Raw genomic sequence first — 27,058 nt, 5'->3', positions numbered from 1 at the left:
CTTTTGACTTATATATTCTATATACAATATATAATAATATTTTATATTTTTAATTTATTAATTTTATTTTTTATTTGAAGGCCACTTGGTTTTTGTGTAATTTTTAATTTTGGTCAAAATTATATAATATATATTATTTTACATTTTTATTTCTAATTACTTATTTTTTATTTTATAATATATTTTTTATATAAAAATTGCAAATATTGAAGGCCACTTGATTTTATATTTTTAATTATAATAATATTTTTTTTTTAATTTATAAAATAATATATATTTATACATTTACTTTGGATTTCTTTCGTTTATAATAATGCCTCTAATGCAGGATTTTTTAAGATTTTTTTCTTCAAATAATTTTAAGATCAATTTCCAATCGGTTTAACCGATGACTAACTAGCTTGGTTAGCGGAGAATGGCAAAAATTTTTTGGATTTGTGTCCCAGGAAATCTTTAAAAAAAGTGCTATGGAGCCTATATGAGATTTCTAGATTTAAAAAAGCTCATTTGATTCTCATTCTCTAAACATCACTTCTTTTTCAAATTTTAACTATTTCCCTTTGAAAAATGTCCAGAAAATTTTCTTCTATATTTTCGAAGGGAACCTAAATTATTTCCTCGAAAAAAAAAACAAATTTCACAAAAACTTATTAAATTTTTCCCTGTTTTTATACATTTAAACTTCTTCTTTTACCATTTACATACGGAAACAAAATTTCCTTCAAAAACTTATTTAATTTATTTTTGAATCATCCTGTTTTTATACGAGTTTTAACTTCTTCCTTTGACCACCTAATTTGTTTCCACATACACCTTGCAAGGAGAACATCAAATTTCCCTTTATTAATTTAATTATTAATTAATTTAAATTATTTTTGAACCACCCTGTTATTCATGATTATCAGTAATTGTCATTTATCGTATCCAAAAAATTAGGATTTCTGCTTTTTTCCCTCTGTGAAATTTATTTCCCCAATCTCTAGGGAGGGATAACCGCATATTTCCCTTCATAAATAAATTTAAATTATTTTTGAGTCATCCTGTTTTTTTTCGGAAAAAATGCCCCCATAATTCAATAATGTGTCCAAAGAACTTATAATTTTTAATTTCTACCCCATTGACAATATTTCCCCTACAAGATTGAGCAAGGAGAGTTCAAAATTATCCATTACAAAATTAAATGACAATTTTTTGAATCATCCTGTTTTCTTCATTAAGCTCTGAAATCTTTCAGCTCCTAGGGAGTTCGAATAGATATTTTATTCACACAGTTTTCCCTTAAAGCCCCTACATGAAGGAGCTTTGCAGGGAGAAGCGTATAGTTTCCATTCAAAAAATTTATTTAAATTGTTTTTGAATCGTCCTGTTTGCTTCTTTAAACCCTGGTACTTTTCAGCTCTCCGGGAGTTTGAATAGATATTTTATTCACACAGTTTTCCCTTAAAGTTCCCACCTGCCTATCACTCATTTAAAATTATAAATATCCCGACAAAAAAATATAATTTCAAATGGATCATTCTATTCAAAAAATGAGAAAGCTTTGCAGGGAGAACCCTATTGTTACCCTTCAAAAAATTAATTTAAATGATTTTTGAATCGTCCTGTTTCTTTCATTAAGCCCCGGGACTTTTCAGCTCCCCGGGAGTTCAAAAGATATTTTATACACCAAGTTTTCCCTTAAAGTCCCCATGTACCTATCACTCATTTAAAATTATATATATCCCGACAAAAAATATAATTTAAATGGAACACCCTATTTTAAGGGGGTTTCCGATAGGTTTTAGATTGTGTCACCTTAAAAATAGCTAGCTGATATTTTCATACGATCTATTCTGCGGAAGTTTTACAAATATTTTAATTAACTGGAAAAAGAGCAACTTTAGCTTATGAAATCCTGCTCAGAACATTTATTTTCCTTGACCTATCTAATTTGAAAAATATTTTTTTGAGTCACCCTGCACGAAATCTACCACCCTGATTTAATCTTATTGATCAGAGTCAACCAATCACTTCCTGCCCAGGGATCATTTCCCTTCAATTTTATCACGAAATTCCCTAAACATTGGCGATTTAAAAAATACATATTTTTGAGTCACCCTGTGCAAAATATGCAACCCTGTATTGCTGTATCAGAATGCCAACCTTACAGAAATTCAATCAAGTCCTATGCAATAATTTTGTGTTCCTTACGCTCTGACAAATTTTATGAGAGTAATTCTCGATGTTTCAATCTTCATTGCCTCAAAAACCGTGGGGTTTCAGGTGAGAATTGTGCTGAGAACCTAAGCCGAGTATGTGCACCATATCAAAAGACGCCCCCCCTGGCCTCATAAAGCGTCTTTTGTCAGAGAACCCCCCATTGCTTGTTGAGGAAAACCCCGATCCCTTAATACATTTAGTTTTTGAAAACTATTATTGGAGTCACCCTATATTGTTATACCCATATCAAAATATGTACACAATCCGAAACCCCTAATACCTGTACTATCTGAACTGTCCATCGCATTGTTTTTGTAAAATACAACTTCAAAAACCTTCAAGGGTTTTTCATTTGCATAAAAACTTGTCTAACCAAATTTTATTTGCCCAGGTCAGCGAAGGACCAAATCATGTACCATCAGATTACAGGGTGTTCCTTACAATATAGATTGAAATTTCTCTATAGAAGAAATTAAATCCAGTCTTGAAGCATTGAAACATCTCTAATATATATTAACAATGGAAAATGTATATGGGATATATCAAGGATCTATAATTTTCCCTTCCAAAAAAATCAGGAAGATAAATCAGATGTTTGGTATAGGGTGTTCCAGATAATTTATTTCTCATCTTAATGTGCAGGAAAGGGAAACAGCTGTTTATACATGGTATTCCCAACAAAATATATTGATCGGCTGCTAACACAGGGTGTTGCGAACAATATAAGCAGGTAAATTCTATGCCAAGTGATCAGGACGATATAAGGTGTTATTAAAATTCGCATCATATTTTCCTTTAAAAGGAATTAAAACTTTCTTTAAGGGGATAAAGACTGGTGAAACTGATCTCTGAAAGACTTTACTATAACCGGAAAATGTGCCAATGAACAGAAAAGGATGATAACGAAATTTACTGGCATTTTGCAGACTTTAAGACAAAGCCTAACTAAAAGAAAGTCCCTAATGCTCCCCACAATTCAAAAAACCTATATCATCGACATTTTTTGCCATTCCCTTCTAACTTTTTTAGAGGAAAATATTCCAAAACTTTCCCGCGAAATTCAAATACTGTTCTGCAAAGAAATAACTGAGGAAAACAAAATTTCCCTCTAACTCCCTCCCTACTTATATATAGACAAAATGTCCCAAACCCTTCGAAGGATTATTGTTGACTTCCTCTCCACCCAATGTTGTGGTGGTGGCGGATTTCATTGGTGCCGCTGGCTTCGTCGCATGATTACCATTAACATCTTGTATTAAAACTGCTGCCGATGTGGTTTCTGTCGCACTGGTGGCATCCAAGATGACTCGAGGCACTGCTGGCCGATATACACTTTGTGGTCTCATACGACACGCTGTCGAAGGGTCAAAACGACCATTCAATTCCATATCCAACAGTTTCTTATCACTTCCCAGGCAAGAAAATGAATGAGATCCGGCACGTATCTCCCGAATATTATATACCGGACTATAGCTGGAGGGTGGTGAGGGAGTTTTCGCCGCGTTCTTATGACAAAAATCACAACTGGCAGGAGGGGTATTTGGACAATGACCACATGATTCAGAGGCAGGAGCTAATGAGGGTTTTGAAATCACCGTCAGTGTTGAGGGGGTACGTCTTATGCTCGCTGAACCCTCAGACGATGAACACGAGGAAGAGGTGTCTGTTGAAGAGCCTGATATTGAGGAGGCACATTCAACATCATCTTCATCACTTGTTGTCATTATGGATTGCAGATCATCCGACAAGGTTTCAATGGAAATGTCTAAAAGGCTGGAACTATCATCTAAAGAATTCATACTACAATCAGCATCAAAGGAGGAGGAAGATTTGGTGTTGTTGTTATTGGCAGCAGGGGAATTTGTGGAATTTTCTGAAACTTTATATGCCTGCTCTACTTCATCCAGGGCATTGAGAATTTGACGACGCCGGGCATAATTGGGATTACGTCTAACCAAGAAATGACATGTCTCGCCACGTTTGCAGCGTTCCGTTTGGGCACGCAGCGGAATGTCATCGGGATGCAATTTGCGCTGATATTCTTGGCCGGGACAAACCTGGAAAAAAGATACACATAAAAAATTAATATCGAATATTTCAAACCTCTTTTAAATCCTTTTTGAACTTACCTCATATATGGAGAATTGTTCCACAGGTTCCATAGAATTATAGCAGGACAATAACAACTGCAGTAACTCATCTGAGGTAGTCTCTTCGGAGATTACCAAAGATTTGTATTGTGATGAGGGCAGCAGGGCTGAGGTATGAACACGAATCAAACCACCAGGTTTCAATTGCAGGCAGAAACGTGATTCACCTTTGGGATGACAGGCTTGCAAAATGGCCGGACGGGTATCATCATCTAAGACCATGACGGTTTTGACGCCAGCTCGACGCACCGACACTTCCATGGATAGATAGAAGAGACGGGGATCACGGTGGCGCATTTTTAGGCTGGAAAGGAAAAAAGAAAGGGACAATTATTAGAAGGGGATACAAAATTTAAAAACTGTAAAAAATATTTTTTTTTGTACGTCAAGAGCAATCCGTGGAATTTTTAAAAAAATGTGGGAAAAGAAGACAGACTAATGGTTACACTGGGATCAAAATGTATGAATCTATACATTAGTAGGACATATATGGGAGCTCATCTAAAGAAAACCCATTAAAATTCCTCACGTAGTTAAGATGGCGTACTATTTTACTGTAGTTCAACCACACACCATATGTGGAGGACTGCAAAATACGACCGATAGCATAGACACGAACCAGAAATAGCTTTGATCGATAATAGCGTTGGTGAAGTACAGATGTCGCTCAATTATTGTTTGAACAGAAAGGTTTAAAGGTGAACTTTTTAAAAATTATTTGTAAGGGCCTACATCAAGGCGTAGATTTTTTAAAAATTATTTTTAAGGGTCTACCACAAGGTAGATTTTTTTAAACATATTTCAATATTTTAAAAAATATTTTGACTACTTACCGCCTTAATAATTGCGCAATGACTTCCTTACTGGTCGTATCCCATTGTATGCCCAAGGTCTTGTATTCAATATCGATTTTCAAACAGCTGGTGAATACTTTAATGGTGGTCTGCAAAATTAAATAAAATCATTCGTTTAAATCCTACTTCGAAAAAAAAAATTATCCAAACATCGCCACAAACTTACCTGAGGTAATTGTTCATTTAGGCTGGAATAGCTGGAGGCCCGCGATGGTGTACGCTGTAAATCTGTGGGCGGTTCGGGGCTGCCGCACATCGATGAGGCACATGATGTGCTTGAACGCAATGACACCGAATCGGAACGATTGCGTAGGGGTGATATTTGTACGTGTTTGAGCATCTGCAAAGAAAAAGAAACGGAGAAGAAGAAGACGATGAGAATAAGGATTTTTTTGTTAAAGGATTTCATCTTAAATTTATTGTTGTTGTTTTTTTTTTCTTGGAAATCTATTTTTAGTTATTGTGTTGTGTGAAATATCTAAAGCAGAATGCTGATGACATTGAGAGGATTTTTTTGTTGTGAAATTTCTAAAGAGTTTATTTTTGTGTTTGTCGAACCGACCGGCCTGCCGTTTGGTCGGCCATTTGTCCCGACAAAATTTATGAAAGAAAGCTTAGCACTTAACAAATCCAACAACACGAACAATTCAATACACCATTGTTCCAAGCAATTGATTGCGGTATGAACGAAAAACTAAAAGGTAATGAAATATTGAGAAAAAAAAGAGTTCAGGCCCCCTCCACCTCTTCCTGCTCGCTCATCTCATCTTCGAACAAAAACCCAACAAGAAGATGTATCCGGTCTATTGAAAAAAATACTGCACAACAAAGGCCCTCATTCCAACCATTGAAAAAACCCCCCTACCATAGCCATCCGAAGTAAGGTAGGCATGTTTCAGAGCTTACTCTAGGCTAAAGATATAGGGGCAACAAAGCCTACAACAACACCAAGGTATTAAAATATAAGCACGTTCACAAAAATATGGGGGAAGATCCCCCACAACAACAACAATAGTAATAATGATTAATTATGGCCCTGTTTAAGTGGGTATTTATGTAGAGAGCTAAGCACACACCCACATAACCGGCTGGCTGACTACCAGGCGAATTGGCATAAAACAAGGGAAGTGGTAATCAAGCCTTCTCCTCCACCTCCAACAACTACTTAAAAATATATTTTTTTCGGTATGAATTGAAACTCAATGTTGCATAAATCCCTTCATGTATTTTTCAAAATTTTGTATTTTGAAAAAAATTAAAAAAAAAAAATTCGATCTCCACACAAAAAAATGTGCATTCAAATGCATCCGTTTCAGGTTTATTAACTGGCCTCTCTGCCTCTTTTGTGTTCACATTTGAAAAAAACAACAACAATTTAATTTGGAATTATTATTACCCACCACAACAACAGCAACAAAAAAATCTGCTGAAGTTCAAATGTTGGGTGTGGGTGTACATTGTCACATAAGCGGAACATATGGCCATAGCAGCAACCAAACATATCGATGGACGGACGGACATCTATGATAATATACACGTAACTGCAATCAGACACATTTTATGATATGGATGGCAGGGGTGGGCAAACATGAAATTGGGAAAAATCGGTTCAGATTAAGATATAGCTCCCATATATATTTACGTCCGATTTAATGTAAATGGGCCACCAAAGTCCCTATATATCTTTCGATTTGCACGAAATTTGGCAAATCGTAATGAATTAGGTCTAGAATGGTGTGTATTAAATTTCGTGGAAATCGGTTCAGATTTAGATATAGCTCCCATATATATTTTCGTCCGATTTAAGGTAAATGGTGCACCAAAGTCCCTATATATCATTCGATTTCCACGAAATTTGACAGAGCGTACTGAATTAGGTCTAGAATGATGTGTGCCAAGTTTCGTAAAAATCGGTTCAGATTTAGATATAGCTCCCACATATATTTTCGTCCGATTTAAGATAAAAGGTGCACCAAAGTCCCTAAATATCTTTCGATTGGCACGAAATTTGACACAGCGTACTGAATTAAGTCTAGAATGATGTGTGCTAAATTTCGTGAAAATCGGTTCGGATTTAGATATAGCTCCCATATATATTTTCGTCCGATTTAAGGTAAATGGTGCACCCAAAGTACCTATATATCTTTCGATTTGCACGAAATTTGGTATAGCGTACTGAATTGAGTCTAGAATGATGTGCGCCAAGTTTCGTGAAAATCGGTTCGGATTTCGTTACAGCTCCCATATATAGTTTCGTCCGATTTAAGGTAAATGGTGCACCAAAGTTCCTAAATATCTTTCGATTTGCACGAAATTTCGTAAAGCGTAATGAATTAGGTCTAGAATGATGTGTGTTAAATTTCGTGAAAATCGTTTCAGATTTAGATATAGCTCCCATATATATTTTCGTCCGATTTAAGGTATATGTGGCACCAATGACCCTAAATATCTTTCGATTTGCACGAAATTTGGCATAGGGTACTAAATTAGGTCGAGAATGATATGTGTTAAGTTTCGTGAAAATCGGTTCAGATTTAGATATAGCTCCCATATATATTTTCGTCCGATTTAAGGTATATGTGGCACCAATGACCCTAAATATCTTTCGATTTACACGAAATTTAGCATAGGGTACTAAATTAGGATGAGAATGATGTGTGTTAAGTTTCGTGAAAATCTGTTCGGATTTAGTTATAGCTCCCATATATAGCTTCGCCCGATTTTAGGTAAATGGTGCACCAAAGACCCTCTATATTTTTCGATTTCTGCAAAGTGGTTAAGGGTATCATATAGTCGGCCCAGTTTGGCTTTACTACTTTCCTTACTGGTTTAAAAATTATGTTTTAAGGGTCTACCACAAGGCATGGATTTTTTGAAAAAATATTTTTAATAGTCTACCAAAAGACGTGGATTTGTTGAAAAATTATTTGTAGGGGTATACCACAAAGCGTGGATTTTTTGAAAATTATTTTTTAGGGGTCTACCACAAGGCGTGGATTTTTTGAAAAATTATTTTTTAGGGGTCTACCACAAGGCGTGGATTTTTTGAAAAATTATTTTTTAGGGGTCTACCACAAGGCGTGGATTTTTTGACAAAATTATTTTTTAGGGGTCTACCACAAGGCGTGGATTTTTTGAAAAATTATTTTTTAGGGGTCTACCACAAGGCGTGGATTTTTTGAAAAATTATTTTTTAGTGGTCTACCTCAAGGCGTGGATTTTTTGGAAAATTTTTTTTAAGGGTCTAGCACAAGGCGTGGATTTTTTGAAAAATTATTTGTAGGGGTCTACCACAAGGCGTGGATTTTTTGAAAAATTATTTTTTAGGGGTCTACCACAAGGCGTGGATTTTTTTAAAAATTATTTTCAGGGTTCTACCACAAGGCCTTGATTTTTGAAAAAAAATATTTTTAGGGGTCTACCACAAGGCGTGGATTTTTTGAAAAATTATTTTTTAGGGGTCTAACACAAGGCGTGGATTTTTGAAAAATTATTTTTTAGGGGTCTAACACAAGGCGTGGATTTTTGAAAAATATTTTAAGAGTCAGGGGTTTTTTTATTTTATTTTTCATGTGCCTCGGCATTCCCATCCCTGTTCGTTTCGCCTGCAATATGTTGTTAACTATTATGATTATTTGCAATGTAGCATAAAGGAAATGCATAGCACCTTTTTCTGTTGTTGTTGTTGTAGTTGTTATTGCCATTCCATGCTCCCAGTAAAATATTTATTCTTTTGTTGTTGTTGCATTCTGTGCTTTATTCTTTTTTTCTTTCTATTCATTGTAACTTTATTGAAGCGATAGCTTATGGCATGTACGTGCCCAAGCATACCATCATGCACTGGTGCGTATTGGCCGAGTAGAACGACAATGACAATGTTTTTCTCCTCCTCTTCAACGGCACACTCAAAATGCATTGCATTGTAATGCAAATGTGGCATGCAACGTTACACGTTGCACACATTCGAGCACACACGCATACAAAGAGAGATAAAATCGTAAAGCGAAAGAGGAAGTCCACACTTGTGGATTGATAGGCAGCCATACATACATGGATGGATGAATGAAGAGATTTGAAAGGGAGGGGAAATTGAAGAGGTGGTGGAGGAGGAAGGGAAGAGGTGTGGATGTTCTCCTCTTGTACGTCAAACTAAATCAGTTATCAATTTTTTTTTGTATTTAAATCGATTGAAAATTTATTTTCCCTCTAAACTTCACAATCACAATTTTTCCAAACTTCGAAGTAATTTCATTTTCATAACTTCTTGGCAACAAAAACAACAACACGGAAAAAAAATTCCGCATTCCAGCTATTGAAGTTGTTTTTGTTTACTTTGCAGTTAACCTTAGCAGTTTGTCAACATTCCTAAAAGTATGCAAGTTTAGAGGAAGTTGTTGTCGTCTTCATCGATGGAGAAGAGGTGGAGGGGGAATTATTTAAATTTATTTTTTCATCCCGCCATGAAAAACTTGTGGAAAACTTCTTCTAAAAGTATTTGAAGTTGTTACGGAACCATGTTCTGTTAGATGGGCGTGACAACGAAATAAAAAAACTAATGTGCGTAAGTTTGGAAGTTTTGTTCATCTTGATGATTTATATCGGGAGAGTAGAAAAGAAAAACTATAAATTTTTAAATAGTTATGGAGGAAAATGTATATTGGGGAGGGGAGAGTAAAAAAAAATATATTTTATGGGACCTACATAAGTCGTGGATTTTTTAAAAAATATTTTGGGCACCTACACAAAGCGGGCACCTAAACAATGCCTGGATTTTTTTAAAGAATACTTTTGGGCACCTATACAAGCCCTAGATTTTTTAAAGAATATTTTTGGGCACCTATACAAGGCTTGGATTCTTTAAAGAATACTTTTGGGCACCTAAACAAGGCCTGGATTTTTTAAAGAGTACTTTTGGGCACTTACACAAGGCCTGGATTTTTTAAAGAATACTTTTGGGCACCTACACAAGGCGTGGATTTTTTAAAGAATATTTTTGGGCATCTATACAAGGCCTGGATTTTTTTAAAGAATACTTTTGGGCACCTAAACAAGGCGTGGATTCTTTAAAGAAGACTTTTGGGCACCTATACAAGGCCTGGATTTTTTAAGGAATATTTTTGGGCACCTAAACAAGGCCTGGATTTTTTAAAGAGTACTTTTGGGCACTTACACAAGGCCTGGATTTTTTAAAGAATACTTTTGGGCACCTATACAAGGCCTGGATTTTTTTAAAGAATATTTTGGACACCTATACAAGGCCTGGATTTTTTAAAGAATACGTTTGGGCACCTATACAAGGCGTGGATTTTTTAAAGAATATTTTTGGGCATCTATACAAGGCCTGGATTTTTTTAAAGAATATTTTTGGGCACCTACACAAGGCGTGGATTTTTTAAAGAATATTTTTGGGCACCTATACAAGGCCTGGATTTTTATAGAATACTTTTGGGCACCTATACAAGGCCTGGATTTTTAAAGAATACTTTTGGGCACCTATACAAGACCTGGATTTTTTAAAGAATACTTTTGGGCACCTATAAAAGGCCTGGATTTTTTTTAAAGAATACTTTTGGGCACCTATCCAAGGCATGGATTTTTTAAAGAAGACTTTTTTCAAGGCCTATACAAGGCCTGGATTTTTTTTAAAAAATGTTTTTGGGCATCTACACAAGGCGTGGATTTTTAAAAGAATATTTCTGGGCATCTACACAAGGCGTGGATTTTCTCAAAATTTTTTAAGGGTCCAACACAAGGCTTGGATATTTTCAAATTTTTTTAAGGGTCCAACACAAGTCTTGGATATTCTCAAAATTTTTTAAGGGTCCAACACAAATCTTGGATATTCTCAAATTTTTTTAAGGGTCCAACACAAGACTTGGATATTCTCAAATTTTTTTAAGGGTCCAATACAAGGCTTGGATTTTCTCAAATTTTTTAATGGTCCTACACAAGGCTTGGATTTTCTCAAATTTTTTAATGGTCCTACACAAGGCTTGGATTTTCTTAAATTTTTTTAAAGGTCCAACACAAGGTTATATTTTTTTATTTCATTTTCATCCCTCCCTAGTACCTGAACTTCCCCTGTACTTAGATTTTCAGTTCTGTTATTTATTTCTATAGGCCATTAAAAGTGTGTGTGTGCCAAGATCTTTTGCCTCACGTTGTATTGCCATAATTTTTATTTCCCAGAATATCCGTAAATTCCTGCCATAATACAAAACACAAAAAACGAAACGAACCAAATTATTCAAGTCTCAAGAGGTGTTGCAATTCAAACATATTTCATAAAAAATAAACAAACTTATATTTTTCCCAGAGCATACTTCAAGGGCGTTAAGTTAAGGGCGCTATACATTGTGTTAAGTGCATACTTCAAGGGGCCATTTCGGGGAATGTTTATGTAGATGAATGTGTAATATACAAAAAAAGTCAAGAAAAAATATGATATTAATAAACTAAGTTAGTTTTTTGACATTTGAAAAAATTATGTGATGCATACTTTTAGGATGATTATATTTGACAAAGGAAAAATAAAGTAAAATTTGAAGGAAAAATATTTTAAAAATTACATAAAATTAAGTGTATTAAACTAAAAATTGCAGCAGCTGCAATTTCTGTAACTTGCAATTTCCAAAGAAATCCCATTAGAAGAATAAAAGGATATGCGCTTTCCTGTTTGGAGATTTCCAGAAGTCATAGCAGTTTTTTTTAATTCTAGCCACCACTTTACTACACATATAAAACAAAGTTTTCTGCGGGAAATTGTTTTTAACTTCTTGTTTTAATTTTTGTGTTTGCGGAAAATTGTTTTTCCACAACTGTTATGAGCACATTAACTTTATGGTTTTAGTTGTTTCCTGTTCCGCCATATTTTTCTCTTCTTTTAGATTTTGTTTACGTCTTGATTTATTGGCCAATAATGGCAAGCGGGGAAAACGCATTAAAAACTAATTAAGCGGAAATTATTGCCATAGAACATATTTGGAAAAATGTACTTTTGCAAAGACATAGGAGATAAGAAGATAATGTGGAGTATAGTTTTAGGAGGGAAAATTTAAAAAAATATTTTGTAGTATTTTTAGGTGTGGGTTTTATAAAATATATTTATAGGGGTCAACAAGAAGTTAAGGATTGAAAAAAATATGTTTAAAAGACCAAACATGCGTGGATTTTTTTAAAGAATATTTTCAAGGCATACCACAAGGCGTGGATTTAAACAAAACATTTTCAAGGCATACCACAAGGCGTGAATTCTTTAAAAAATATTTTTAAGGCATACCACAAGGCGTGGATTTTTTAAAAAAATATTTTTAAGGTATAACACAAGCCGTGGATTTTTTAAAAAATATTTTTAAGGTATAACACATGGCGTGGATTTTTTAAAAAAAATATTTTTAAGGTATAACACAAGGCGTGGATTTTTTAAAAAATATTTTTAAGGTATAACACAAGGCGTTGATTTAAAAAAAAAAAAATATTTTTAATGCATACCACAAGGCGTTGATTTTTTAAAAAAATATTTTCAAGGCATACCACCAGGCTTGGATTTAAAAAAAAAACATTTTTAATGCATAACACAAGGCGTGGATTTTTAAAAAAAATATTTTTAAGGCATACCACAAGGCCTGGATTTCTTAAAAATATTTTTAAGGCATACCACAAGGCGTGGATTTTTCAAAGAATAGTTTAAGGCATACCACAAGGCTTGGATTTAAAAAAAAATATTTTTATGGCATACCACAAGGCTTGGATTTAAAAAAAAAATATTTTTATGGCATACCACAAGGCCTATTTTTTAATTATTTTTATTCCATCAAAACTAATAGCTCCTAAAATTATGCTTCATTTTTACACAAGGAATTACATTACAGAGAATTACATTACAGAGCTATGCCATTTACAATATCTATAATTTCTATCTTAATAATCCCACAAATGATCACAAAACCAACAAAGTTAAGCATAAGAAAAAAATTACAACAACACACAAAAACCATATGAATACAATAATGAAATTATTTATAATGGAGGGAAACAACAAGCACCAACAAAATATTCACACGCTTAATTAGATGTTCGTGGTGGCATCATCAGCGCCGGCTATGCTGCCATTACAAACTAACAAAAGCTACACCAACAACACAAAATTATGTCAATTAAAAAAACTCCGACTCAACATGAAGATGGAAAAGCGGAAAACGGCAGAGGCCCAGAGAAAAACAAATTACATAAACAAAATTAAAACAACAATGCGAAAAGACACATGACTTTTAAGTGTAATTAAAAATAAAATATATGAAATGCTATGCACGACGAGAAGGGGTAGGAGGAGGGGTAGCTGTAGGATGAGTCGAGTTTTTTTCTAGCGGAAAACCATTGCAAAGTTCCATTATTACATAGGAATTATAATCATGCGAACTAAGTCATCATCGATGATTACGAGATCATAAGCTGCTTGGGTGGGTTATGTTATTTGTGAATTGTTTTTTTCCTCTTTGCATGATATGCCATTTATTGGGAAAAAGAAAAAAAAAACAATCATAATTAATGATCGGGCAGATTCTCATGAGAATTTTCCCGATGACATTTGAAGTAGGTATTAGAAATAAAATATAAAATAAATTGAAAAAAATATAAAATAAATTGAAATTATGACACAATATGAAGCATACTTTTAGGTAAATTTTCTTGACATCAAGTCCACAAAATGTTCTTTTTGGAAATTTGTTGTAAGGCCTTAAAGGGCCATAACCTTGGAATTTTTTGTATAAAAAATAACAGCTTAATATATATATTGTTCTTCAATAATTTATTAATTTTAAAAAGTGATGCATACTTTTAGGAAAATCTTTAACTAAAGAAAACTTTTCACAGGAAATATAAATTTTTAATATTTTTTAAAAAATTGCCAAGGTATTTATTTTATTTTTTTTTTCTGGGAACAGACCCATACTGCAAGAATCTACTAATTTTTACTATTTTCTTCGATATCATAAAGGAAAAATTATTATCGTAGTAACAAATTTTACATTCTTGCACGTTCTGGAAGAGACCATTAATTAATTTTTTATCCACTTCGAATGACGAAAATCCAAAAAATACAGTTATTAAAATAAAAACAAAAAATAATTATCTATTTCCAATTGAATGCAATGATGATTCAATCCAAAAGAAACTGACAAAGTATTCCAATAATTTTCAAAATCACCCATCATGAAGACAAAACAATTTGTAAATTATTGTGCTAACTGCTACTAAGGGATTATTAGATACGATCATTGAATCAGAAGCCCTCCACCGCAGCACCCTTTGTTCCAAGAAAATGTTAATAAACTATTGGTGGTTTGGAAGGAAATATGGGTAAATTGAATAGAGTGGAAATGCTTTCATGCATATATCCAGTTATAGATTTATCTACCCGTTCCACAATCACATGCTCACACATACACAGATATTTCATTTAAAGCATAGCCGATCATTCATGCATGACACCGTTATTTGTTTTTGTACAATTAATGGGGGGAGTATTGAAGGTAAATGTTTTTGATGATGCAATTAGCTAGATATGCAACACGTGGTGCCAGGTCGGAAATTTTTTTGGATCCATAAACAGAATAAAACAATAGCAACACATGAACAAAAAATAAAGGGCCGGGCCAAACCAAAATATTTAAAAAATAGGGAATTTTTATAAAAAAAATCAAGGAAGACCACCAGACGTGGATTTATAAAAAATATTTTATGGGCCTACAACAAAGCGTAGAATTAAAAAAGTATATTTTATGGACATACAACTCAAAAGCAAGGCTACCTCACGCCAGACCAAACTCAGACTCCACAAGACGCTGATATTACCCGTGCTGGAGGCAGCTCTTGGAGTGTTTGAGAGAACAATTCTCCGAAAGATCTATGGGTTGATCTGCGTTGACGGTGAATATCGCCGTCGAATGAACCATGAGTTGTACCAGCCATTCTCGGACATCGACATTGTTAGACGTATTGAGCTGCAGCGACTACGTTGGCTAGGTCATGTTGTGAGAATGGATGAAGATGTCCCAGCCCAGAAGGCATATAAAAGCGAACCAGCTGATGGTTCACGCAGAAGTGGAAGGCCACGAATACGATGGAAAGATCAAGTCGAAGACAATATTGCCGAAAATGTTCTTTCAAATTGGAAAAACTGGTCGAAAGAATGACGCGCCTGGAAATCTTTTCTAAGCTCGACTTATGGAACGAAAGTTCTGTCACAAGCCAGCTAAGTAAGTGGACATACAAAAGAGTCCATTAAAAAATGTTGAGGGGCTTACAATAAGCTGTAGATTTTTTAAAAAATATTTTTTGAGGGACTTACAATAAGGCGTAGATTTTTTAAAAAATATTTTATAGATCACAAAAAGACATAGATTTAAAAAAATATATATATGGATCACAGCAAGGCGTAGATTTAAAAAAAAATATTTTTATAGATCACAAAAAGGCGTAGATTTAAAAAAAAATATATGGATCACAAAAAGGCGTAGATTTAAAAAAATATATGATTCACAGCAAGACTTAGTTTTTTGACAAAATATTTTTAGGGAGTATAAAAGGCGTTGTTTAAAAAACTAGATATTTTTATGGAGCACAGCAAGGCATAGGTTTAAAAAAATATGTGTCTTCATTAAAAAAGGAAGTTGTAAAAATGAAGCGTGGATATGAAAAATATATATCAGATTAGTAGATTGAAGCAAATGCCTCAAATGAATAAAACTTTATATAAGTAGGATATATGTGGGAGTTCAGCAAAACAAAACCCATTAAAATTCTAGTTCAGATATTTGTAGACCGATGGCGTACTAGTTTAACGCAGTTTAAACACACACCACTTGTTGAGAAATGTTATGTACTCTATTTGATCTGTAGCACAGGCACAAACCAGAAATTGCCAAAGTCGATAGTAATGTTGCTGATGTGCAGATGTCGCACTGGCATTCAGCAGACAAAATATAAACGGTTATTTTTTTTAAAGAAAATATTTCTATGAGCTCCAAACAAACGGGAATGTTTGTTAAAAAATATTTTGGGGCTATACAGAAAGGCGTAGATTTTTTTTAATATTTTGAGGGGCTTACAATAAGGCGTAGATTTTTTAAAGTATTTTTATTGATCACCACAAGGAATAAATTTAAAAAAAATTGTTTTATGGAACACACCAAGGCGCGGATTAAAAAAAAGAAAATATGAATCGCAACAAGGCGTAGATTTTTTAAAATATTTTTATGGATTACAACAAGGAATAGATTTAAAAAGAATTGTTTTATGGAACACAGAAAGGTGCGGATTTTTGAAAAATATAAAAATATATGAATCGCAACAAGGCGTAGAGTTTTTGAAAAATATTTTTATGGGGCACAAGTAGGCGTAGATTTCAAAAAAAAGGTTTTTATGGGGCACAAGAAGGCGTAGATTTAAAAAATATATTTTTATGGAGCACAAGAAGGCGTAGGTTTTAGAAAATATTTTTATGGGGCACAAGAAGGCGTAGATTTAAAAAAATATTTTTATGGGGCACAAAAAGGCGTAGATTTAAAAAAAAAATTTTATGGGGCACAAGAAGGCTTAGATTTTGAAAAAATATTTTTAGAAGACATGATTTCTTTAATAATATTTAATTTAATTAATAATTATTTATTCCCACTTAAATGTCATAATTTAAAACTATTATATTTGAATTCTATACAAAACAGCTGTTAAATTATCTGCACACCCTTAAAGTAGGCACCAGTAATTTTAAAGAGTATAACCTGACATTCTTAACTTAATAGAAAATTTCCCTTTAATATGGCATTCGCCAAATTTACAAGGACATTTATTCTAAAAAAAATTTATTTTTTTCTTTTTGGTAATGAACATTTAAATTACATTTTCTCCGCTCTTTTCCCCTCCCCCTCTCAATGGTGGGTAGTAAAACTTTAAACATTTCTTGCCATTACATTTACCGAACATGGCTTTCAATGGCAGCCTTTGTTTTAGAGTTTTTGGTGGTTTGGTTTTTCGCCACTATAATAGTGGTAATTAAATGAAACAATGTTAGAAAAAAGCAAACACGAAAAAGAAGAGTAAAAGGAGAGAGTGCAAATTTTATTAGCCATTTTCTGCTACAAAATAAAATAAAACACATAATTTACATAGCATTTCAGCTGCTGTCTGCTTTAGCCATTGTTCATGGAGCTGGAGCGTTTTTTGGTAACTGAGATTTTAGTATAATACAAATTAATTGTTTAGCATGGATTCAGGTAGTGAACCTCTGACCTGTTAGAACAAAGGATAAAGGCTCAATTCGTTTCATACATTTACAATGTCTAGGTTCAAAATGGATCTTTGTAGGTGTGTGTGAGAAAATTTTAAATTCCATTTAGTTATTGTAGTTTCTATTACCTTGCCACAGTTGTGTGTGGTGTAGCATATCTTTAGGCATAAAAAACAAAGTCCGGTTAGTTTTTTTTTCACAATGAATTTTTAAGCGCATTAACAAGTTGAGGTTTTGTATGCAAAAAAGGCATACATAAATAATACCTGCATGGTATTTGTGGTGATGAGGGCAGACATTTTTTGCAACTTGCAGAAGGACCTAAAAGTATGCTCCTGAAAACTCTAAATTGCTGTCCATAAAAATGCAATTATTTGTAATAATTTTTATGGACCAAAACAAAAGCGTGAATTTGGATTTGGATTTTTCAAAGCGTATTTTTAGGCACCTTAACAAGGCGTGGATTTTATAAAGCATATTTTTAGGCACCTTAACAAGGCGTGGATATTTTAAAGCGTATTTTTAGGCACCTTAACAAGGCGTGGATTTTTTAAAACGTATTTTTAGGGACCTAAACATGGCGTGGATTCTTTAAAGTGTATTTTTAGGGACCTTAACAAGGCGTGGATTTTTTAAAAAATATTTTTAGTCACCTTAACAAGGCGTGGATTTTTTAAAAAATATTTTTAGTCACCTTAACAAGGCGTGGATTTTTTAAAAAATATTTTTAGTCACCTTAACAAGGCGTGGATTTTTTAAAAAATATTTTTAGTCACCTTAACAAGGCGTGGATTTTTTAAAAAATGTTTTTAGTCACCTTAACAAGACGTGGATTTTTTTAGTCACCTTAACAAGGCGTGGATTTTTTAAAAAATATTTTTAGTCACCTTAACAAGGCGTGGATTTTTTAAAAAATATTTTTAGTCACCTTAACAAGGCGTGGATTTTTTAAAAAATATTTTTAGTCACCTTAACAAGACGTGGATTTTTTTAGTCACCTTAATCACCTTAACAAGGCGTGGATTTTTTAAAAAATATTTTTAGTCACCTTAACAAGACGTGGATTTTTTTAGTCACCTTAATCACCTTAACAAGGCGTGGATTTTTTAAAAAATATTTTTAGTCACCTTAACAAGACGTGGATTTTTTTAGTCACCTTAATCACCTTAACAAGGCGTGGATTTTTTAAAAAATATTTTTAGTCACCTTAACAAGACGTGGATTTTTTTAGTCACCTTAATCACATTAACAAGGCGTGGATTTTTTAAAAAATATTTTTAGTCACCTTAACAAGACGTGGATTTTTTTAGTCACCTTAATCACCTTAACAAGGCGTGGATTTTTTAAAAAATATTTTTAGTCACCTTAACAAGACGTGGATTTTTTAAAGCATATTTTTAGGCACCTTAACAAGGCGTGGATATTTTAAAGCGTATTTTGAGGCACCTTAACAAGGCGTGGATTTTTTAAAACGTATTTTTAGGCACCTTAACAAGGCGTGGATTTTTTAAAAAATATTTTTAGTCACCTTAACAAGGCGTGGATTTTTTAAAAAATATTTTTAGTCACCTTAACAAGGCGTGGATTTTTTAAAAAATATTTTTAGTCACCTTAACAAGGCGTGGATTTTTTAAAAAATATTTTTAGTCACCTTAACAAGGCGTGGATTTTTTAAAAAATATTTTTAGTCACCTTAACAAGGCGTGGATTTTTTAAAAAATATTTTTAGTCACCTTAAAAAATATTTTTAGTCACCTTAACAAGGCGTGGATTTTTTTAAAAAATATTTTTAGTCACCGTAACAAGACGTGGATTTTTTAGTCACCTTAATCACCTTAACAAGGCGTGGATTTTTTAAAAAATATTTTTAGTCACCTTAACAAGGCGTGGATTTTTTAAAAAATATTTTTAGTCACCTTAACAAGGCGTGGATTTTTTAAAAAATATTTTTAGTCACCTTAACAAGGCGTGGATTTTTTAAAAAATATTTTTAGTCACCTTAACAAGGCGTGGATTTTTTAAAAAATATTTTTAGTCACCTTAACAAGGCGTGGATTTTTTAAAAAATATTTTTAGTCACCTTAACAAGGCGTGGATTTTTTAAAAAATATTTTTAGTCACCTTAACAAGGCGTGGATTTTTTAAAAAATATTTTTAGTCACCTTAACAAGGCGTGGATTTTTTAAAAAATATTTTTAGTCACCTTAACAAGGCGTGGATTTTTTAAAAAATATTTTTAGTCACCTTAACAAGGCGTGGATTTTTTAAAAAATATTTTTAGTCACCTTAACAAGGCGTGGATTTTTTAAAAAATATTTTTAGTCACCTTAACAAGGCGTGGATTTTTTAAAAAATATTTTTAGTCACCTTAACAAGGCGTGGATTTTTTAAAAAATATTTTTAGTCACCTTAACAAGGCGTGGATTTTTTAAAGAATATTTTTTGAGAGACCTTAACAAGGCGTGGATTTTTTAAAGAATATTTTTTGAGAGACCTTAACAAGGCGTGGATTTTTTAAAGAATATTTTTAGTCACCTTAACAAGGCGTGGATTTTTTACAGCGTATTTTTAGTCACCTTAACAAGGCGTGGATTTTTGAAAGCGTATTTTAAGGGACCTAAACAATGCGTGGTTTTTTTGAAAGCATATTTTTAGGGCCCTAATCAATGCGTGGTTTTTTTGAATGCATATTTTTAGGGCCCTAATTAATGCGTGGTTTCTTTGAAAGCATATTTTTAGGGCCCTAATCAATGCGTGGTTTCTTTGAAAGCATATTTTTAGGGCCCTAATCAATGCGTGGTTTCTTTGAAAGCATATTTTTAGGGCCCTAATCAATGCGTGGTTTTTTTGAAAGCATATTTTTAGGGATATTTTAAGTATCAATTTTGCGCCAGTTTTCTATTCTTTCAATTTTTTGGAGCCATTTTTTGCAAAGATCTCCAAATTGCTGTCCACAAAAATTTAATTTTTTGCACATTTGCCTAAAAGTATGCCCTGCCAAAAATTATTTTAGTATCAATTTACAGCAATTTTTTTCAATTGTTTCAATTTTCTGCAAGCATGCCACGTTTCAATTAAGGAGGCCCCAATGTCTCCACTCATTTTCTCTGCCACATTTTTTTTGGTTTACAATTGTATGGGTTCCCCCGCAGCATCCCAAAATGTATGCTACAGTTTATTTGGTTTTTAAATATATTCCCTGCCTTGTTATATTTCCATAAACAACATTTGTCGACGTCGTCTCTTCATTAAGTTGAACGTTCGGGTTTTTTTCTCTCTGTCGGAAAAGTTCATTGAACGTCACCATGGAAGAACACAAATGAAATGCATATAAATTGGAGGGTTTTTTATTTTTTTGTATTGTGTGCTTTTCGGGGGAGAGCTCTCGCCGGGGGGTCCCTTGAAGTAAATTTGGGTAATTTTTGTCCCTTCAAAAAATACCCAGCAATTTAATTTGGCAAACAATTTAAACTGGCCACCAAAAAAATGGTTGAAAAATATATAAATTGCTGTCTGCTTATCTGCTTGTGTATTGTATTTGATTATCAGCCTTAAACTAGGCAATATTTTTTGATGTTATCACATGATTTTCCGTGCGGAAGGGGGGAAAGAGTTTTATAGCAATTTTTGTTGTATTTTTTGTGACAAAAAATTAAGATTTATTTTGTGGTTAAATTTAACAACTCATGTAGTTTTTGTGTGTGGTAAAAATATTATAAAATTATAGTTTGTTGTTTAAAGTTTATGGTGCCTAATTTAAGGGGCAACATATGGTCAGACATTTAAATGGGGTTTTGTAAATATTAAGAATTTTTTATATATTTTTTACGTGTGTGATTTATAGTCGTAAAACATTCCATATAGTTTTTATTACATTATGCGTAGGTTTATTAATATAAAAGTGCTGCCTAAAAGCATACTAAAATTTATAGTTGATTTTGAAGTTTATTATCGAACAGCAGACTAAATATTGCAGGGTGTTAATTTATATACGTGTAACTAATTGATTTTGTAATATAAGTGCCTCAAAATATTTGTAATTGGAAATTTGTGAAATTCCCATGCATAAGCACCAGCCTCCTAAATGTATGCTGCGTTTTGTATTGATTAAAGGCTGAAGGTTACTCCACCCATGTTCAATGCTAAATTCTGATGAATGATTTCTTTTTTTTTGCGAATAATTAATAAATCAAAATTCCTCTTCATGTCAATAGCCTTGAACAAATTCAATTCAATTTCAGCAAATTTGCATCAAAAATTATAAATTTGCCTAAATGTATGCCAGACACCCAGACAGGCAGAACATATGGCACAGTAATAAGCATTTCAAATGTTGTTTTCCATAGAAAATCAAACATTTTTTGCCTTCTGAAGTATTCAATTAACTAATACTGGAGTAACAAATCAAAATAAAAAAAAATTGGAAAAAAATCAAAATCTGAAAAATTAACATTTGTATAGCATACTTTTGGGTGGTAGGGGTTCTTTTAAAGGGCAAATGGTGTCCAATGGAAATGAAAAAAATATGCTCCAAATGTGATTTAGTGTATTATGAGTATTTGGATTAGATATTCCAGAAAAAATATAGCAATTGGAAAAATATTTAAATTGTATAGCCTACTTTTAGGAGCCTTTAAAAATCAATGGTATCACCATTTTAATAAAAAGGTACTTCAAATCTGATTTGGTGTATTATTATAAATTAAAAATCGAAAATAAAAATGTTTAAATTATACACATTTTGTAGCCTACTTTTAGGGGTCGGAAATTGCGAATTGCTCCAAATTTGCTTCAAAGGCAAATGGTTTCCAATTGAAATGAAAAACGTGCTCCAAATGTGATTTAGAGTATTATGAGCATTTGGATTAGAATTGCAATTTGAAAAATATTTAAATTGTATAGCCTACTTTTAGGAGCCTTTAAAAATCAATGGTATCACCATATTAATGAAAAAGTACTTCAAATCTGATTTGGTGTATTATAAGTCTGTGGATTATAAATTAAAAATCGAAAATAAAAATTTTGAAATTGCATACATTTTGTAGCCTACTTTTAGGGGTCGGAAATTGCGAATTGCTCCAAATTTCAATCAGCTAATTCAGAAGAGATGTTTGGTGCAGAAATTGGTGTTAAAATTTTAATTAAAGTACAATTATGGTCTGCCCTGCCAAAAATTTGTTTATTTCAAGCGTAATTGTAAATTAAAAAAATAGTGCATACTTTTAGGGGTTAAAATTTTTGAAAAATTGTATTTATATATTTTTTCGGACAATTTTAATGAACAGATTTATTAAAATTAATAATGTAAATAAATTATAAAACATGATTCAGTAGAAATTATCATATTATAATAAAAAATAGTGCCTACTTGTATGGGTACTTTTTGCGAAAAGTGAATCAAGGTAATTCAAAAGTGAGGTTTTGTGAAGAAATGTGTAAAAAAATTTTATAAAATACCTATTGAGTACAATTAGTTGTCCCCTGTCAAAATATGATAATTTCAAGTTAATTTATATTTAAAAAAATAGTGCATACTTTTAGGGTTCAAATTTGTGAAATATTGTATTCATATATTTCACTGACAATTTTAAAAGAAAAAAGTTATAAAAAATGATCCAATTGTGATTAGCATATTCTAATAAAAAAATAGTGCCTACTTTTAGGTGCGATTTTTTCGAAATATTTTTTTTTACTTTTTAATGAGGTTTTCTAGCATGGATTTATTGAAATGATAATATAAATAAATTGTAAAAATTATTAGATTTAAATATATTCATGAAATTATTATTAATAATAAAACTAAATAAAGCAGTGCATACTTTTAGGCCAACGATTTTACAAATCGATTTTTTTTAAATTTTTTTTTTTTAAATATTTTATTATTTTTATCGCACATAATAGCCATACCTCTCTGCTCCTACACACCAAATAAAAAAAACAAAATTCGCAAACAAATCCCATACACTTCATTGAATTCATGATTTTATTCCCAATATTTTTTGTGTCACATAAGTTCGCAAATAATTTTATATTTTCAGACACTTAAAATCATTCATTTACAATATATCAGCACAATTGAAAGCCAACACACTATATTGTGATTTTATTAATGTTTTTTCGAATAGCACTATTTTTTCAATGCCACAAAAAAAAAATTATACCTCGGACCATAAATTTTGTTCATAGTTAAATATTATATATACAGCTGTAAATGAAGTTTTGGCTGGATTCAGAATTGTTTTCGATGTTACCAGAAAACAACCTCAAAAAATGTATATATTATTTGCAAAATTAATGGCTATTTTATGGTGTTGTTTTTTATAAATGTATGCCCATAAAAGCAGTGGGGTTTAAAGTTGGAAAAATTGTATGGCATACTTTTGGGGTGGCAAGATTTGTAAAATCAGAAGAAGGGACAGGGAAAGTGAATTTTTAATAATATTGAAAAATGTGCAGAATACAGATAAAAATCTTTTTAAGGGTCTACCAGAAGGCGTAGATATTTAAAAAAATATTTTTAAGGGTCTAAACAGGCGTTGATTTTTTAAAAAAAGTATTTTTATGAATCAACAAGAAAGCGAGGATTTTTTGAGAAAATATTTTCTGGGTCAATAACAAGGCGTAATTTTTTAAATGTTTAAGGTTCTACCGCAAGACGTAGATTAAAAAAAGAAGTATTTTTAAAGGTCAACATGGCGTGGATTTTTAAAAATATTTTTAAGGCTCTTCCACAAGGCGTAGATTTTTAAAAAATATTTTTAAGGCTCTTCCACAAGGCGTAGAAAAATATTAAAAAAAAATATTTTTAAGGCTCTTCCACAAGGCGTAGATTTTTAGAAAAATATATTTAAGGCTCTTCCACAAGGCGGAGATTTTTTAAAAAAATATTTAAGGCTCTTCCACAAGGCGTAGATTTTTAAAAAATATTTTTAAGGCTCTTCCACAAGGCGTAGATTTTTAAAAAAAATATTTTTAAGGCTCTTCCACAAGGCGTAGATTTTTAAAAAATATTTTTAAGGCTCTTCCACAAGGCGTAGATTTTTAAAAAATATTTTTAAGGCTCTTCCACAAGGCGTAGATTTTTAAAAAATATTTTTAAGGCTCTTCCACAAGGCGTAGATTTTTAAAAAAATATTTTTAAGGGTCTAAACTACGTATTCGAACGAAAAAATCTACTTTTACACTTTTCAATTTTTGCCTCTGACCAAAAATTCGATTTTTGATTTTTGTCTTTGACTAAAAACTCGACTTTTCGATTTTGTCAAACCTGTTCAAAATCGATTTTCGACGTTTACCAGCTAAAGCAAAATCGACTAAAAATTACTTTTTTTATAAGAATTGTTGTCAACAGATGAAAAAAGTTCTGGAATCTGTTATTTTTGGACAAGTTCGACTTTGTGATAATAAATCATGAATTTATGATAAATCATGAATTTATGAAGAAAATCTAAAGTCGATATTGAAAAGTCGGCTTTGCGATTTTCCCAAAGGTCAACAGTCGACTTCGACTTTTAGACTTTTCAATACAAAAAGTCGATTAATCGAAAGTGTTCAAAAAAACATTAGCCGTGGAACATGTTCAAGGTCTACCATTAGCCGTGGATTTTTTAAAAAATACTTTCAAAAGTCCACAACAACACGTGATTTTTTTTTTTTTTTGGAACATATTTTAAAAATATTTTAAGGTTCCTAAAGTCCTGGATTCCAAATGCACTAAAATATATATTAGTAGGGTATATGCGGGATCTCACCAATACAAAAACCATTAAAATTCTTCATGTACTTCAGATGTTGTTTCTGACCGATGGTGTACTTTTTTACCGTGGTTCAAACACAAACCCTATGTACAGAAATTCAAATAACAACATAAGATCAATAGCTCAGACACTAACCAGAAATGGACAAAGTCATTAATAATAATGGTGATGTGTAGGTGTCGCTTTGCAAATTTTATAGGAACCTATTTTTGTGTGTCCCCAACAAGGCGTTAAATTTAAGTATATATTTTTAAGGTCCCGAAACAGCAAAAAATTTTAAAATATATTTTTAAGGGTCAAACTAATTTTTTTTAATATATTTTTTAATATTTTTAAGGGTCATAAATAAGGCATAGCTTTTAAAAAATATTTTAAGGGTCTAGAACAAAGCGAAGTTTTTTAGAAAATATTTTTACGGCCAATTTTACAGGGTCAGCTGGGCAAAAATACATAAACCTCTTTATTCGTAAGATATATTTGGGAGTTCACCAACACCAAAAACCATTAAAATTCTTCACGTAGTTCAGATGTTTGCTGATCGGTGGCGTACTTTTTATCATAGTTGAAACCCACAACAAATGTGGAGAAATGTACATAAGATCGGTAGCATAGACACAAACCTGAAATTGAAAAGGCGATAATAATGTTGGTGAAGTATAGATGGCTTTTTGCCATTAAGTGGCAATCGCTGACTTATGGTCTATTAAAGGCTTTGGTTAAAAAAAAATATGTTCGGGGGTCATATGGATTTTTTGCAAAATATTAAGGGTTAACAAAAAGTGATGATTTTATAAAAAAATATATTAGGAGTTAATAATAAGGCGTGGATTTTGTAAAGAATATTTTTTATAGAGCCACTTACAAAAATATTTAAGGGTCTAGAACAGAGCGAAGTTTTTTAGAAAATATTTTTAACGGCTAATTTTACAGGGTGCCACACAATTGTACATTTTTAAAAAAATATTTGTTGGTGTCACCACAATGCGTGCATATTAAAAAATGTATTAATTTATCTACATACCTAGAAGTATGCAATAAATATGCCTTCATTAGTTGGAAATTTCTTTTAATAGAAATTTATTTGTCAATGAATTTTTTTGAGAATTTACATATATATATATATATATATATTTATATATGTGGGTGTACACTTCGTTTATTTGAATTCCTTTGTAATTTCCCTTTAAATGCATTTCCAATAAAATCTAATTAAAAATCAATTTTTTTCAGAATTATATTTTGCCTTGTATGTCTTCAGTTCAGTAGATAATAGTTGGCCTTTTGAAATAAAATTCCCTTGAAGTTTTTCTTCTACCCACTATATAATTTTTGTATGTATGTGAAAGCATGAGTGTGTGTGCAGGTTTATCAATAATTTAATAAATATTAAAATTACAATTAATTTTAAGAATTTGGTACGTTTTCGAAAAAGTCCACAAGGGCGAAGAAGAATAAAAATTAATTTGATAAATGGAATTTCTAAGGTTGCCGTGTGAATTCGAAAGTTCACGAAAAATAATTAAAGGAATTATAACGAAAAATATAAAATTGTGAAACTCATACTGTTAGGCAATATATTACAAAAGTGAAAAGTGAAGCATACTTTATGGGGTATATTACCTTAAGATACAATTTGAGATACATCAGTTAGCTATTTATGCAAATGAATTTCCCTATAATAAACCTTTCCTCATGAAGAGCGGAAAATGCTCCTGCATATTTTCCAGTTCCCACAAAATTATGCATCGTTATGCTCGGCAATGGGTGTCGGCAGATGGACATTATTATACTAGATTGCAGTAAAAAGAA

The 27,058-nt window shown here is 32.1% G+C and overlaps 1 protein-coding gene across 1 annotated transcript; it reads right to left on the bottom strand.

The window, feature by feature from the left end:
• Nucleotides 1-3,319: 3,319 nt before the first annotated feature.
• LOC133331146 (uncharacterized) lies at nt 3,320-5,543 on the bottom strand. Its single transcript, XM_061539541.1, has 4 exons — nt 5,370-5,543; nt 5,183-5,292; nt 4,329-4,653; nt 3,320-4,256 (listed from the first exon to the last, which is right to left on the bottom strand). The coding sequence occupies exons 1-4, from the start codon at nt 5,541-5,543 to the stop codon at nt 3,324-3,326; spliced, it is 1,542 nt and encodes a 513-aa protein (XP_061395525.1). The 3' UTR covers nt 3,320-3,323.
• Nucleotides 5,544-27,058: the final 21,515 nt, after the last annotated feature.

Source organism: Musca vetustissima, unplaced genomic scaffold, assembly GCF_032173495.1.
Source record: "Musca vetustissima isolate MV318-11 ecotype Yass unplaced genomic scaffold, APGP_CSIRO_Mvet_v1 utg60257, whole genome shotgun sequence".
In the NCBI taxonomy this organism is placed as follows: Eukaryota; Metazoa; Arthropoda; class Insecta; order Diptera; family Muscidae; genus Musca; species Musca vetustissima.
This window is presented reverse-complemented; position numbering and strand designations above follow the sequence as displayed.